Source organism: Mustela putorius, unplaced genomic scaffold (assembly GCF_011764305.1).
Source record: "Mustela putorius furo isolate JIRA1106 unplaced genomic scaffold, ASM1176430v1.1 tig00003903_pilon_pilon_pilon, whole genome shotgun sequence".
NCBI lineage: Eukaryota > Metazoa > Chordata > Mammalia > Carnivora > Mustelidae > Mustela > Mustela putorius.
The window spans coordinates 83935-100213 of NW_025422051.1; the positions used below are offsets into that span (position 1 = coordinate 83935).

Here is a 16279-nt window from a genome sequence, read left to right on the forward strand (position 1 = left end):
GAGGCCCCATGGGGCAGAAGACAGTGGGAGCCCACACAGAGTTTGACCACATGATGGCGATCTGAAAGGACATCAATGAGAAGAGGAGCCCAATTCCTGTACTTACATTTAAGTGACAAACATGGTCAAAAGCTTAAGGGACACACATTATGATAGCTTGTGTAAATAAGCTTGACCTTCATATGTCACCATTTGGGGCTTTTGCAAAGGAAGTCTTTTTGCAACTGGTGACAATACATTAGGAGAGAATCCCCTTCATCTTTCCCCCCCCCCAAACCCAATATCCTTTTATTAGATTGTGATTACAGAGCCTTGGACATTTTGCACTAACGAATCCTTTCCCCCCCCCCCCCTTCCCTTCCTGACCCTACTTGCACTGCTATGGGTTTTTTGTTTTTTTCCTAAGCAAAACCAAAGTAAACTCCTGTCCCTTTCCCTCCAAACATATATTCTGTGAGATAACTGTGCCTGCCACAAAGTGTTAATCCTAGGGTCTTATTTCACATAGTATTCACATATTTTTCCCTTTAATTGGTGTTAGATGGCATAAGTAATTTAAAAAAGGCAAGATGTTTTCAGAATTTGAAAAAGTAAATGGAAACTTATCTCCAGTCAAATAAAGTACCAGTCCAGAATTAGTATGGAGAACACTATTCAAGGGATCATGGTATCGAAAAGGGGTGGGGAGAGGCACTGTAGTAACACAGAGAATACTCTGACCATTAGATCAGCAAGCAGCTCAAGAGTTAGGCCAAAAGGCTCCTTCCTTTACAGAGAGGACCCAGAGAACCTAGGGTGGAGGAATGGGATGAACGGGTGGTGTGAACAGACAGTGAATCAAGGAGTGCTTCACCCTGAAGCCAGCCTACTCTCAGAAGGGGCTGTGTGCTTGCACCTACTGCTAGTGGGTCAAAGTTCAGAAACCCAGGGAAAGGACAGAACCTTAAGCAGAGTCTGAGTAACAAGTATTTTTGCTCCACGTGTTCCAGTAAACACAAGTAGTTCAGCTAATCATTTATGAATTGAGAGATGGGAGTTCAGAGCGACCATGCCTGGTTTTGTCACAGCAAACAAGAGGGCAGCTGTGAACCTCACCCGGGTCATATGGGGAAGGAAGACTCCTTGCCGTAAGGGGTTTCCTGGAACACAAACTTGGGAGATCTCTTAACCTTCATCGTTTTCCAGGATCACAGGACAGCAGCAAAGGCCAACATTGTCTGTCCGCACAAAATCCTACACACCGATGTCTATAGCACCTTTACTCATAATTGCAAAACAGGGAGCAATCAAGATGTGCATCAGAGGTGAATGAATAAATGATCTGGCTGCATTCATACGATGGACTACTATTTGGCAAAACAAAGGAATGATCTTCCAGGCCACTAAGAGATATGGATGAATCCTGAATTCCTGTTGCTAAGTTGAAGAAGCCAGTCTGGAGTGGCTGTGTGTGTGTGTGTGTGTGTATGAATAATATGTACATACACACACACACATACCCATATATATACACATACACACTCATATCTATACGTGTGTGTGTGTGTGTGTGTGTATTCTCTGTGTGATCCAATTATAAAAATTGTGAAAAAGGCAAAAGTGGAGAGAGCACAATGGTAAATAGGTAAATACCTTGAATAGGTCAAGGACAGTTTCTATTTCAGTGCCATGTGATAATGTAACGGTGCGTACCTGACACTGTGCATTTGTCATTATTCACAGTCATTTGCTGCACAAAATGGATGGATGGTGGGGGACAGATTTCTCCTTACTACAGTGGGAGGCTGCAGATAATGAGGGGCAGAGGTGAAAATGATCCATGCAATAATAAATTAGAGTTGGAGACATCAGCATGTATTCATATTTAGTTTAATACCAGGACTGATGTTTATGTATAGACATTTGTATAGAAATGTACGTATATATGAGTTAATATACACACATATATTTCTTTGTTTTGTCAGCTGCGAGCACCTAGCAGCCACTTCATTCAAACAGCAAAGAGGACACCTGGTGCACAGACATTGGTTTCTACTACCTTCTCCTAACAAAAGAAAATAGTGTTCCTTGGAGAATTGGCTGGTTCTAGGATTATGAAAATATGAAAGATGAGGCTGGAATACATGCAACATGGAAATGTGTAAGATGAGCCTGAAAACAAGGGATTGTTAAAAAAGCAAATCCCATATAATGGGAATATATCAAAGGGAGTTGGGAGCCACATGACAGTGTTCGCAATGACCAAAACCAGAACAATTTACGAAAAAGAAGAAATAAGAAAATATTGCCTTTTTATCCAATATTATTTAAAAATCCAAGAGAGCATTATGAGATAAATAGATGTTCCATGTTGAAGAATTCCAAACAATTAATATATATACTCTTTCCTCATGTAAAGTATGCATAACTCTCCACCAGTTAAGTGTGATCTGTTCTTAATGACTTCCAGCGATTAGAGTGTGGAATGGGGTTAAAAAGAATAACTTTACACTTGGATAAACTCAAGAAACACAACTATAACCGAGAGATAAAGGTCTGCTTTACCAATCATAACTTATGATCATATTATATACCCTTGATTTGTAATAAAATGGCATTCTTAATAAAAATGGCATTCTGTGGTTTTCTGCCATAACTCACAATACATGTTTAATCATGAGGGAAAATACAAAAAAACAGACAAACCCCAACGAAGGATATTCTACACAATATCTTACCTGTAACCCTCTCAATTGTTCAGGTCATCCAAACCAAGGGAAGTCTGAGAAAATGCCACAGCCAAGAGAGTCCTAAAGTCACATGACAATGAGCTATCATATGATAGGCTGGATGGGCTCTCATAACACAGAATGAACATGAGACAAAACTTAAGAATAAAACAAAGACTTCAGCTTTTCTGCCTCTGAGGTACCACCAGCAAGGGGGCCCCAGAGGGACAAGATAAACCAAGCAGATAAAAATAGCACCACAGAGGCTCTGAAAATTAAATTTTTCTAAAAAGTAGAACCTCAGAGAGGAGGTCAGGAGCTGGTACACCTAAAAAGCCTGGCTCCCTTCTAAAATAAAATATTGACATAGGCTCCAGAGACTCCTATGGCCAAAAGATCAAAGATACAATAGAAAGTAATCACTACAGTGATAAAGGAAATTTCAAATTTTACTGTTTGTGAGCCCTACTCTTGAGCCCCCAGGAGAGGTATACTTTAATTTTTACCAAGGTCAGAATGACTACAAAGCATGAGCTCTATTTCTGCCCCCAGCGGACATTGTACATCTGCTTCATTAGCAAAGAACCTAAAAGAAACGTTGCAAATTAAAGAGTAAAAATCTCCTAAATTCCATTCCCATAATCTGAAGCCTATAGCCTGGTACATACTAAAAGCATAAGATGAAGTTTACAACTTTCTGAAATGCCCTTTTGCATGATGCTTTGTGACCTATTTTTTTGGTAACAAAAATAAAAATAAAAACCTGTATTAAGCATTCCTTCTTTGGAGCAATGTCTTCTTTGTGAAGATTGTGTATCCCATGCACCTGTCCTCACTTGGGCTCCAAAAAAAATTCTCTTCCTCTATTTCTTTTAAAAGAAATTGTACAAGGTTTGTTCATTTTTTCATTGACAACTGATAGCAGAGCAACTTGCCTGAGAACACCTGGAGGTCCTTTGGAACTCAGCCCTCAATATCAGCATGGGCGCTTTGTGCCCCTCTGGCTTCTCAGCACCTGACAGGTGTATCTGGTGAGTTCTCCTGATACCGGGGCCTCCTCGGTTTGAGTTGATAGTCCTGACTTGCATTCAAGATGTTAAAGGTTACCAGTGGGAATAACATGGCAGGGCGGGAGGCGGGGGGTAGTTGATGAATCGGTTGTTGTAATTTGGCATTATACTAATTGAAGTTATTAATATAGGGCTTGAATGAATTTCTTGGCTAGAAATATGAGAGGCTGAGTCACTTAGCTCCAAAGAGAAGGGACACTTGCTCCTTCTGGCCAAATGGCTCTCTCAGGTGACCAAAAGGCTAGCAGAAGTGTCTGATGATATTCCTCAAGCCCTGTAGGGGTCCCACAGGAATTTCCCATCTCACGAGGTAATGAACAACTGGCTCCTCCAGGGATGCACACATAAGCAGTGACCATCCCTGTGAGTGCTCCTAGCACCCTCAGTGCTCTGAGACCCCACTGGGGGAGAAACCAAGACACGCACGAGACTGTATCACGGCCATTTGGCAGTGATACTCCCAAGGCAAAATTAACATCCTAGGACCTTATTCAAGCCTCACTCTAAAAATAAAAAACTGAAACTAAAAGAAACCTGCACTTCAAAGAACCCCAGGAATACCAACAACCACCCACAGGAAACCCTGGGAGGCTGTGTGTATAGCACATAGGAGCCTAGACTTGCAAGTGCCCACTTAAATGGGAAAATTTCAGGATAGCCTCGAGTCTCAGATGGCCCAAATGGGTTCTTTTGACATGCATGAATTCATTTCTTGAGCACACAAACTAGAGAACGCTGGCTACAAGATTAAGTGACAAGACACTAGCAAGCCATTTGGTTCAGTCAATGAAGTCCCTGGCTTTTGGCAAGGAAACCTATGATCACAGAGCTACTCTGACTTCATCTTGTTTGTTTGTTGCTGCAGCTTTTGGTATCTTTGCACAAAACCAGCCATCTTCTAACTGGAAATGGAAAATGACCAATTAATGGATCCACAAAATATAATGCTGTCTTAAAATTGATTTGTGTCAATAAAAAGGGGGATACTTGGAAATTGGGTTTTTAGTGTCCCCTCCGCAAATATTAATGAAACATAGACTAAATTTTGTTTGCATCCTGTGTGTATGTTCCATCTGTGTTGTAAACATGAGATATTTTCTCTACCTCCAGATGGTATTGCTAAAATTAATTTGTTAAAGAGCTCTATTTAATCAGTTTTAAAGACAAGTGCTTGTAAAAATGGGCATTCTAAAACTCAAAAGGATAAAAGTTAATCCAAATGATTTTCAAGTTCACGTGTTCTGAGATAACATTCCCTACATTCAGACTTTTATGGTACTCCATACTAAAGATGCATCACAGGAAGGGCCCTGCTCAATGGCCCAAAGAGACGAAGATGAACAGAATTTAAGGGCACTTGATCCCCTTTCCAATGGTCAGAATAATGAGGAAGAAGAGGAGGAAGGCAGGAAGACATTAGAAATCCTAAATCCCAGCCCCTGCTCTCCGTGCACCAACATCACAAATGGTGCCCAACCCATTGCCTGCTCCTCTGCCTCTTCCAGAGGGCTCAAAAGCAACCAGACAGGAGACGGAGATTTAAAAAAAAGTGGTGAGTCCATAATTTTAAATCTGCCCCCAGCCTTGCCTGGGGCACTTTGCCTCTGCCTCCAACTGTTCCTGCGCCACCACCTGGGCTGCTCCCACAGCCAGCTCATATGTCATTTTTGGTGCCTCTAGGGTCATCAGCTCTTGCCCCCCCAACCCTCACTATCAAGGAGCAAAGAGCACCCCAATCTACTGGGCCACCTCCTTATGAGGTTCAAATGGAAGCACCTCCCAAATCAACATGAAGGAGCCCAAGGTCTCCCCCTGGACTTAAACCACTCTCTTTAGACCTCTCCACAGGAGCCCCAAATAAAATTGACCAGTGGGGAACAGGGTTTTTTGGGGTTTTTTTTTTGTTGTTGTTGTTGTTTTATTTTTTTTTTTTTTTAGTGGATACATGTGCAACATATTTGATGCTAAAGTTAATTGAAGGTTGTCGATTTGATTAAAATAAGCTTCTCTTTAGTGTTATCAACTTCAAATATAGTACAGATAGCCAACTTCTGTTCTACCTGAATTTATTAGTTAAGTTCATGTTATCTCTGTTGCAACCTACCAGCAGAGGGGACTTAAAATAATGGTTGAGGGGCACCTGGGCACAGTTGGCTAAGTGCCCGACTTTTGATTCTGGGTCAGATAATGATTTCAGGGTGAGACTGAATCCCATGTCAGGCTCCACACTGGGCACGGAGCCTGCTTAAGATTCTCTCTCCCTCTACCTCCCCTACCTCCCTCTCTAAAAAAAAAAAAAATTTTTAATTTTAAAAAATTTAAAAAATAATGGTTAATTCTGTCTGTCTCATGAAATTTTTATGGGTAATTGTTAAGCACAAATAAGTTAAATAAGTAAAAACATGTATAGGTGAACATTTAAATAGCTTCCAAAAGTCACTGGTAACCTAAAACTTGAAGTTAAATCATTGGATATCTAAGACTTTTCCCAGTTAAAAAAAAAATACTAAAGTTTTTATTTGAATTCCAGTTAACATGCAGGTAGTATTAGCCTCAGGTGTACAATATAGTGATTCTACACTTCCTTATAACAGCCGGTGCTCATCACAAGTGCCCTCCTTTTTTTTTTTTTCTTTAAAGATTTTATTTATTTATTTGGCAGAGAGAGACCACAAGTCGGCATAGAAGCAGGGAGAGGGAGAGGGGGAAGCAGGCTCCCTGCTAAGCAGAGAGCCAGATGCCGGGCTCGATCCCAGGACCCTGAGATCATGACCTGAGCTGAAGGCGGGGGCTTAACCCACTGAGCCACCCAGGCACGCCCCTAATCTCCATGATGTATTTAGCCCTCCTCCCTGAACAACCTCTCCTCTGGTAACCATCAGTTTTTTTCTTCTATAGTTAGGAGTCTGTTTCTTGGTTTTGTCTTTCTCTCCTTTTAACTTTGCTCATTTGTTTTTGTTTCTTAAAATTCCACAATATGAGTGAACTCATGTGGTATTTTGTCTTTTCTCTGACTGACTTATTTTGCTTTTGTCTTCCTATTGCAGAGGAACTAGATACTTGGGGTCTGTTGGCAAACATGCTTTGTGCCTTATTGGAAGACTCTTCTACGAAAAGAAAGACATTTCGAGATATTCTGAAATATATTCACAATTTTTCCAATCTAAAGAATTCTAATGGAGTAATTCTCAATTTGTTATTAGTTATTTTTTCACCGGAGACTAAGACTCCTAAGAATTAAAATTCTGATCAATATGATTGAGACTGCTGGAAAATGATAAAGAAAGCAACTTTGTATGTAGGAAAGAAGGAGATAGGCAAGAAAGGGATAAGGGATAAGGAATGTGAATACATTTTGTTGACAGAAAAGAAAAATAATTTTGTCCTAAAATGAGACTGGTTATTTTGAGAGGGAAAGTTTAGGATGAAATCTAAAAGAAAACTACAAAAGTTTTGTGAAGGGGAATCTTTGGAAAAGAATTTTTTGTGTGCCCAGGACTGAAATCAGATTAGAATAAGTTGAGTTTTAAAAGCACACTAGGGATAAAATTAAATTTAGGCTTTTTCTGTGTGTTAAAAAAGACAAGTCTTTCATGGATTACTGATCTGCTATTAATAAGAGAGTATAAACAAGGTTTTATCCCCGTTTTGCCCCAGAAAAATGAGGTTTCCACATTTGGCTTTATTGGCTTTATCAGGTCTTTAATTACTTAATACAACTAAATTTTCTCAACATTAAAGGAGCTAGTTTTTTGCTAAACAACTATTCCGTCAAATCTCATGGAAACCTTGGTTAAACAGATAACTGAATATCAGGTTTTAGAATAATCTATGATCCTATCTATGTAAGCACATGCTTTAAAACTTTCTGAGGCTTTTTAAAAATCCAGCTCCCCAGGGGCATCTGGGTGTCTCAGATGGTTAAGCGTCTGCCTTCGGCTCAGGTCATGATCCCAGACTCCTGGGATCGAGTCCTGCATTGGGCTCCCCGCTCAGCAGGGATTCTGCTTCCTCCTCTGCCTCTCTCCTCTGCTCATTTCTCTCTTTCTCGCTCTCTCTCTCTCTCTCTCCAATGAAAAAATAAAATTTTAAAAATATCCAACTTCCCAGAAATTCAAATCCTAAATGAAGTCTTTTTGAATAATTAGGCTTGTTTATTTAATATGTTAAGTAACACGGGAAGCAACATCAAACAAATGATGATAAACTTTCTGAGGTTATCGTTGTGGGTAAATGCTATATCTGTTCTAAAACCATATAAAATTCCTAAGGTTTTAATGTGTTCTGGTATAATGTCATCACTTAAACTCCTAATTATTTAGAATGTTTGTGTGTCACAAAAATAACCACATTTCCTTGTCAACTGCATTGTAGTGAACTCTCAGCAGTCTCATCAAACCATGTCCATTTTTTTTAGTCTTTTGTCATTTAACAGTTATTGTTCTGGTACTCTGGAAAAATATAGTTTTCAGCTTCGAGGAGATTCATGAGAAGGACTTTTGACAAATACAAATTCCTGATCCCCTTAAGATCATAAAAGTAAACTGAGTAAGGATTTCCAAATCTAATAGGAAAACTGCATCCAAACAGAAGAAAAATTAATAACGTGGGAACTAAATGAGTTAAGGAAGATGAGGTTTTTCATGACTCTTGTTTGAAAATATTGCTGGTTCTCTAATGTTTGCTCTTCCAGGTTTAAGGAAACTTTTTCTCTTAAGGGATCTATGACTCACAAAATTTGATAAAATATTTCTTTATGAAACAAATTGAAGCCTTTTTCTTTTTCTCCTTACCTGGAGCCCTCCAGAATTCAGAAACTCCTAGTGAGTATTCTTTCTGTCATGGCAATTGTAATTATTTACACAAGTTCGATAAAAATCTGTTCTCCTCATAACAGGACACCATTAGTAATATTGGTTATATGATCAAGGCTTTGACTGGAATGTCATATTTGAGAGTCATGCATAGACTCAGATACGACAAGGCAGTTTAAGGAACCCAGGTTGACTTTATGAAGCCGGTAGAGTCCCTTGGAAATGTCAGCCTGACACCTTGCTTACAGAGTCCCTCAGCAGCCTTACCAGTCCTGCAGACTGAAGCTAGACAACTGGAGGTAACCTTCAGAGAAATTGCAACAACCCCTCATATATGGACAATTGCTGTGCCTGCTGCTCAGTGGGTCACTCAAAAGAATCACAAGAAACATTTGAACTGCAAACCCGAAAAATCCATCAGATTGCCACTACCTGCTCCCCCTCCATGTGAGGTTGCTTCAAGGCTCACATCTAAAATATTCTCACTGGCAGCATGAAGAAATTAGGCACTGGGTTTATAATTGGCTCCAACCATTAACCTCTGTTTTTCTTTTGTTTCCATAAAAATGCCTCTTCTTGATTACCTGATTGCTTGCTAACTAAGGCAGAGTCTATATGATGGCTGACATCCCTTGCTGCGCCTATATTAACCCCTTCTGGGAGGGAAATAGCAATCCACACTGATAAAATCAGGCCACAAGCTACTTGGCTATGAGAAGTCCTTTCCCACCATACCTCCTTCCCAGGGTGAACCGGAACTAATTTACTGATCTATTCTCTTAGAGATGCAGGGATATCAGATCAGCTTTAGAGGGGATAGAGAGTTTAACTCTGCTGTCACTTTTCCTTAAAATATAATTGGGGATAAAATTAATGATGTCATGTAGTACCAAAGAATGTCACAAACTATCCAAGCTTTCAGATAAGGAACTCCCTGATAGTTCATTCCCCTCAATTAGCACAAAGGACCAAATGTTGTGTCCTGCACCATGCCAAATGCTTCCATCCCAAAGCCCCTACTGCACCCTAAATTAGTTTTAAGCAGTTACAAATGATGGACCTCCTTCAATGGTCCATAGAAATGAGATGAATGATTGACAACGGGAAATTATAACTGAAAAAAAGTTAGCATGTCTGATTCCATGTTGCTTATGTTTCCCTTGCTGTGACCCCTAGAGTAACAGTTTCTGCTTGGCCCTACACATAGGCATGTCACAATATTATTTGCAAAAACTTTGCACTTCATGCAAAAGCTACGTCACCTGAGGACATAAAGAAGTAGCTAGGGTGTTTATTCTCTCAATTCTTCAAGATTGAGGAATGGTCACCAATCAGGGGGGACTTGAAACCATGTCCCACAGGGTTAATGAAGTTAAAACTAACAAAAAGTTGGGGCACCTGGGTGACTCAGTCAGTTAAGCGTCTGCCTTTGCATTGGGTCATGATCTTAGGGTCCTGGGATTCAGCCCCATGTAGGGATCTCTGCTTAGTGGGGAACCTGCTTCTCCTTTTCCCTTTGTTGGCTGCTCTGCCTACTTGTGTGCTCTGTGTGTGTGTGTGTGTGTGTGTAATAAATAAATAAATATTTTAAAGAACTAACAAAAATTAAGAACTTGTTTTTCAGATAACTGTTTCCCCCTAATCTGTTCTCGTGTCTTCTCAGACCCCACTAACGAACTCACTGTACTTTAACATTTAGCAATGTCAGAATGACTTCAAACGATTCTATTTCTGCCCTAACTACACAGTGTACATCTGTGTCATTAGCAACCTAAGAGAAACATTTCAAACTAAAGATATAATTTAAAAACCATCCTAAGTTCCCATACCTCCAAAGCCAGCAACCTCCCACATACAAAAAGTATTAACATAATGTTTGTAATTTTCTGGAATGACCTTTGTTATGATAATTTGTAACTTTTGATATAACCAAAAATGTATAAACCCTGTATTAAACATTCCTCTTCTGGAGCACTCTCTTCTTTCTGAATATTGTGTATCCTGAGCTGTGGTCACATCAGTTCGAATAAAACTCTTTTCCTACTTCTTTTAGAAATGTAAGAGGTTTGTTCATTTTCTGTTGACAATACCAAGAACCATGAAAATCATAATTCGAATGAGAAAAGATAAGCAAGTAGCACTAACAGAGATGAATCAAATGTTTGCTTATCTGACACATATTTTAGAACAACCATCATAAAAATGTTTCAGTAAGCAATTACAATTTGCCTTGAGCCAGATGAAAAAAAAAAAACGGAAATTTCAGAGATAAATAGAAGTTATTAAAAAAAAAAGGAAACTATGGAACTGAAAAAAAAAGAACAACAATAGAAATTTTGAAACACTGCTGGATGGGCTCAAAAGTAGAGTGGAGATTGTAGAAATTAGCATTACTCTACTTGAGCACTGATCAATTGAATTTACCCCATTTGAGCAAGAGAGAAATAATTGACTGAAGAAAAGAGAGCAGATCCTTCTTCAGAGAATTTTAGGACAATACCAAATTTTCCAAAATTCCATATGGTCAAAGTTCCAGAAAAAGTAAGTGGAACTGAAAACTTATAATAAGAAATGATAAGTTAAAATGTCTAAAACCTGGTGAAAAATATAAACCTAGAGAGTCTCAAAAATAAGTGAACCACATATATGACAAACCCAAATAAATCTATGCCAAAACACGTCAGAGTCAATCTTTTATAACTAAAAAACAAAAACATTGGGAGCAATTAGAACAAAATGACACATAGATTACAGATGAATAACTGTTTTTGAGATGATAAATTTCTCATCTGGCTTATGAGGGGTATTAAGTATCCTGGTATTTTTTAAGTGTTCAACATAGTGCTGTGAACCAAGAGTTTTGTATCCAGCAATACTATATTTAATGAATGAAGGAGAAAACACAACATTCTCAGGCAAGGAAAATGAAGAGAATTTGTTAGTGACAGATCTATGCTGAGAGAATATTTAAAATATGTGCTTAAAACAGAAATGATAAAAGGAGATTTCGAGGAGCATCAGAAAGAAAGTATAGTTGGAAAAAAAAGAAAATGTAGGAGAAAGAACATGCATATGGGACATCCAATAGACTCATGAGTTGGAGAAATCACATTATGTGATTACAACAAATCATAAAAGCATCTGATAACTATGCAACTTTGTTCAAAAGTAGGAAAAGTAAAGGGACCTAAATAGGAGCGAGGTTCCCACACTTCAGGGAAACGATGAAACTTGTTACCAGTAGACTGTGATAAGTCACATACACATATTGTAAATTCCACAGCAGTCAATAAGAAAATTTTAAAAAGCAAAACATGAAAAAAAACCACTAAAAAAATAAAATCAAGACGGAATCCTATAGTGCTTAAAGTAAGGCACAGAAGGCAAGAAAGAAGGGATGGCTGAATGAGATATATAGGAAACAAAAGAAAACAAATACTAAATCGGTAGCCATAAACACTAGCATATCAACGATTAACCTAAAATAAACTATGTGAATTTAAAGGCAGATATTGGCAGTAGCAGTAAGACACACAGCTAACCACACAATGTTTGTATTAAAGTCACTTCAGAACAGAAAGAATCAAGGTAGAACTAGAAGCTATTGGAATATTCCATTTGTATATGGCTAAGAGCTTACAAAGGTATCACAAATTCAATACTTCAAGAAGTCAGGCAGGTTAAGGTTACCTAGGCTAGATGGGGAACATAATGAACTAAGAATATATGTCCTATCTAAAAGGGAAGGGAGAGAGCAGTTCATCAACTCCACGCAATTGTTGACAAGAGGGAGAACTGGTTCAGTATCTTCTGATTATTCCAGAGAAGTTCTAATACTGAGTTTTAATTAAAATTTGATTTTGAAGGGGCGCCTGGGTGGCCCCGTGGGTTAAGCCGCTGCCTTCAGCTCGGGTCGTGATCTCAGGGTTCTGGGATCGAGCCCTACATCAGGCTCTCTGCTCAGCGGGGAGCTTGCTTCCTCCTCTCTCTTTGCCTGCCTCTCTGCCTGTTTGTGATCTCTCTCTCTGTCAAATAAATAAATAAATAAAAATCTTTTTAAAAATTTGATTTTGAAAAAAAAAACACAAAAAATCAAGTATTAAAAATACTTGGTTAGGAATATATTCTAAAATGTTGTTTCACAATATTACAGAGTTTAACAGAATAAATACAATTGAGCTTCTCAAAAAACAGGCATGCCCAGGGTAAAAATATTGAATTCTATTGTCCCTCTCCCTTCAGCCTATTTTCAAGCTACTTGTATCACATCAGGGATATGAAACAGAATTCTCCAAAACATCACATAAATTTCCTGAAATCAACTACAGACTTTGAATGCATCATGTCCATAAAGTGGGAAAGTCCAATAACTCTGCTCGGACTTGGATGGACCGTGCAAACTGTCGATTATATAGTTCAGTTTTGAAGATCCTAGTCAATAACAAAGATGTGCCATTTTTCCATTGTGATTTAATGCTTTGTGTTAGGAAAATCAATCTCCAAACTGCCATCGACATTTAATAAACACATGAAAATCTTAAAAAATAAGAAAATCACTTCAATTTAAAGAATATAGATAAATGTGAAAAGAATGGAAAACAGCATATCATGCAAACATTAATTAAAAAGGAGTAGCTATATAATTATATAGACTTCATCACAAAGAAAGTTAGCACAGATGAAAATAAAACATAAGTAATAATAAAAGAATCAGTCCTGCAGGAGGACTCTTATTATCCCTCCTAGTCACCCTACCTATTGTGTCTATGGATCCTTCTCTGTGTTTCAGAGGCTTCTGTTCCTATCTCTGTCAGATTAAGCACCACAATATTTGATTTATATTTTTGTATAACTGACCCTAGGAAATTCCAAGTGTTTTGGAAAGCTTAATACATCTCTACATCCTCAGAATCCAGTCCAGTACCTGGTGCCCAGCAGGTGCTCAGACAATAAATGCCTTATGATTGAATTTCAGGCCAGTAAAGGCTGTTTTGATAGGGTCAAAGAAAGGGTCTCTACATCACATTCAACAAGTGGCCAATCAGGCTGACGCAATGAGGCTGCTCAGTAACTTACTAGGAAACCAGGGGCGGTGGGCGCGCGCTTGGAAGGCTGCAGGCGCCATGGGCAGAGTGAGGAACGGCGCCAGCACCCAGTCGCGGGGGCGAAAGCGTCCCGGGGATCCCGCCACCGCCTGTGCAGCCATCCCGGCCATGGGCGCCCGGCGCCCCCCTTTCCAAGTCCGCGTGGGGAGCCACGCGGCGGGAAGGAAGTCGGCGGCGGCCAGGCGGGATCCCGCAAGGTTGCGGCGGAAGCGCTGGTGGCGGCGGACCCGGGAGGCAGGCTCCAAAGGCCCGCTGCGATCCCCGAAGCCCCCGGCGCCCGCCGTGTCCTCTGGCGAGATGGACCTGGGCGCGCAGCGGGAGCGCTGGGAGACGTTCAGGAAGCGGCGGGGCCTCAGCTGCGAGGGCGCCGCCAAGTTCCTGCTGGACACCTTCGAGTACCCAGGCCTGGTGTATCACACCGGAGGCTGCCACTGCGGCGCGGTCCGCTTCGCCGTCTGGGCCCCCGCAGACCTGCGCGTGGTGGATTGCAGCTGCAGGCTGTGCAGGAAGAAGCAGCACCGACACTTCCTCGTCCCGGCCTCGCGCTTCACTCTCCTGCTGGGCGCCGAGAGCATCGTCACCTATCGATCCCACGCGCACCCGGCGCTGCACAGCTTCTGCAGCAGGTGCGGGGTGCAGAGTTTCCACGCCTCTGTCTCTGACCCCGGCGTGTATGGCGTCGCCCCGCACTGCCTGGACGCCGGCACCGTGCGCAGTGTGGTCATCGAGGAGGTCGACGGTGGCGACTGGGGGGAGGAGGCCGTGAAGGAGCCCAAGGCCATCCAGAGCGCGTCCCCCGAGTGAGCCCCTGCCTCTCCTCCCGAAGAGGAGCAGTGACTGGGGCCGCAACACGCCCGAAACATTCCCCTCCCCCCGCTTCCCCCGAGGGAGCCACCTCAGTGCTTGTGAAGGGATTGCTGTATGAAAGAGGTCGGTTTCTGGACTGATGAACCCGTGATGTCTCTCCAGGCTTCCACCCCTTCCCTTTCAGTGTTTTGCAACGAACTTGGACTTGCTTATGATCAAAAAGCTGAGCACACATTTGTCTGTCAACAGCCATAATCTTCCAATCCAATAAGCAAGTAGTGTCTCTACTTTTTCAAGTCGCCTTGTGTAACCCTGCCTTTTATTCTTTATTCTTCGTGTAGTTCTCGTAGATCATTTTCAGATCATTCATATGTACTGTACCGTTACGGTGCTATTGTGAACGAGATTGTTTTTAATGGTCGCATCTGGTATGCAGGACCACTCCCTATATCCAAACACTTTGGTGAACATTTCTTAGGAAGTTTCCTGTTGATTATCTGCGTGCGTGTGTGTAATTTAGGTCAGCACTCGCGTTTTCGCTACTTAGAGATAGGCGTTGATTTCAGCCATGTTGTTTATTTAATGTGTTTTTATATAATATGTTTAAGGCTCATTAGTGTGACATACCCCATTGTGCTTATGTTTTCACATGATGCTGCCACTTTCCTTGGTTTTGTTTTAGAAACTGCCTGTGCGTAGGGTGATGGGGAGGCAGAAGGATGAGAAAGATGTCTGCGCTGTATATATGTCCTACTTGATGTTTTGAAATTCCTATCTTGAACATGTGTTATGTATTGAGAAATTAGTAAATACTTTTTAAAATGAGATTGTGTGGTTTCATTTATATTTTCAGCTGGGCTAGCCTCAGGGAAGTGTTGGCTTTTATTATTTGAAAGATGGTGGTATCTCTGGTTTTTATAGTGGCAATAAATTCTCCAGATCCCCCAAATTTTTCAGAAGGAAAATAGTAAAGTGTTTACAGGTTCAACCTCCTGAGAAGAGTATGTTTGAATCCAGGCATTGCTACCTCCTATGTATATAATTTACATGGAGTTGCTTAAAGTCCACATTCATGAATTTTATTCTTCTGTAAACAATGCTAGCAACTAACAGATATATTGTTTTCAGGATTAGCATAGTACTTTGTGTTTACTAAATTATCAGTGAATACTTGTTTTCGCTTTTCCATTGATTTGAAATCCCAAAATCTACCTATCAAGTCATCACATAGTGTAGGAGTATCTCCAGATAGCTGAGAGTTAGCCATCTCATGCTGGCTTAATGTTTAAGATCAGAAGATAGTATGATACTAGGGGAAAGTAATTAGTATAGCAATATGTAAAAATCACAAGTCCAGAACGAAACCAGCAGCAGGAATTTGTTCCTATAAAGAATATATAGAAGTCCAATGCGCTATCCATTGCGCCACAGAGCCACCTTAAAGAATATATAGAGGACAACAGTGCGGTACTCAGAAAAATTGAAAGGAAATAAGGTTTTTCTCTAAGAATGAGACAGAAGATCAAAGCAGAGATAGGCAAATTTTCTTTAAGTAGTAGGACTAATAAATACAGTGTAACTGCATGTTAAAAATGGGTGACGGAAAACTATATTGTTTAGGGGTATATGTATGGTGGGAGAAAAACAATAAAGAAAGGCAGGAACATGATTTAAGCAAGCGTCAGATTAAGCCTTAACTCTACAGAGGAGGGATGGCTTTGTGATTTAAGTGGAGAACATGTCCTGTGTTCCTGTTACTTTGGTGTATAATACAC

General features: G+C 40.4%; 1 protein-coding gene across 1 annotated transcript; it reads left to right on the forward strand.

The window, feature by feature from the left end:
* Window positions 1-13649: 13649 nt before the first annotated feature.
* LOC101675404 (centromere protein V-like protein 3) lies at window positions 13650-15319 on the forward strand. The gene has a single exon (XM_045068418.1). It carries the CDS (start codon window positions 13716-13718, stop codon window positions 14499-14501), a length of 786 nt encoding a protein of 261 aa, XP_044924353.1. The 5' UTR covers window positions 13650-13715; the 3' UTR covers window positions 14502-15319.
* Window positions 15320-16279: the final 960 nt, after the last annotated feature.

Coding starts and splice junctions, on each gene's coding strand:
- LOC101675404 (XM_045068418.1), top strand. CDS start 13,716: ATGGGCAGAGTGAGGAACGGCGCCAGCACCCAGTCGCGGGGGCGAAAG.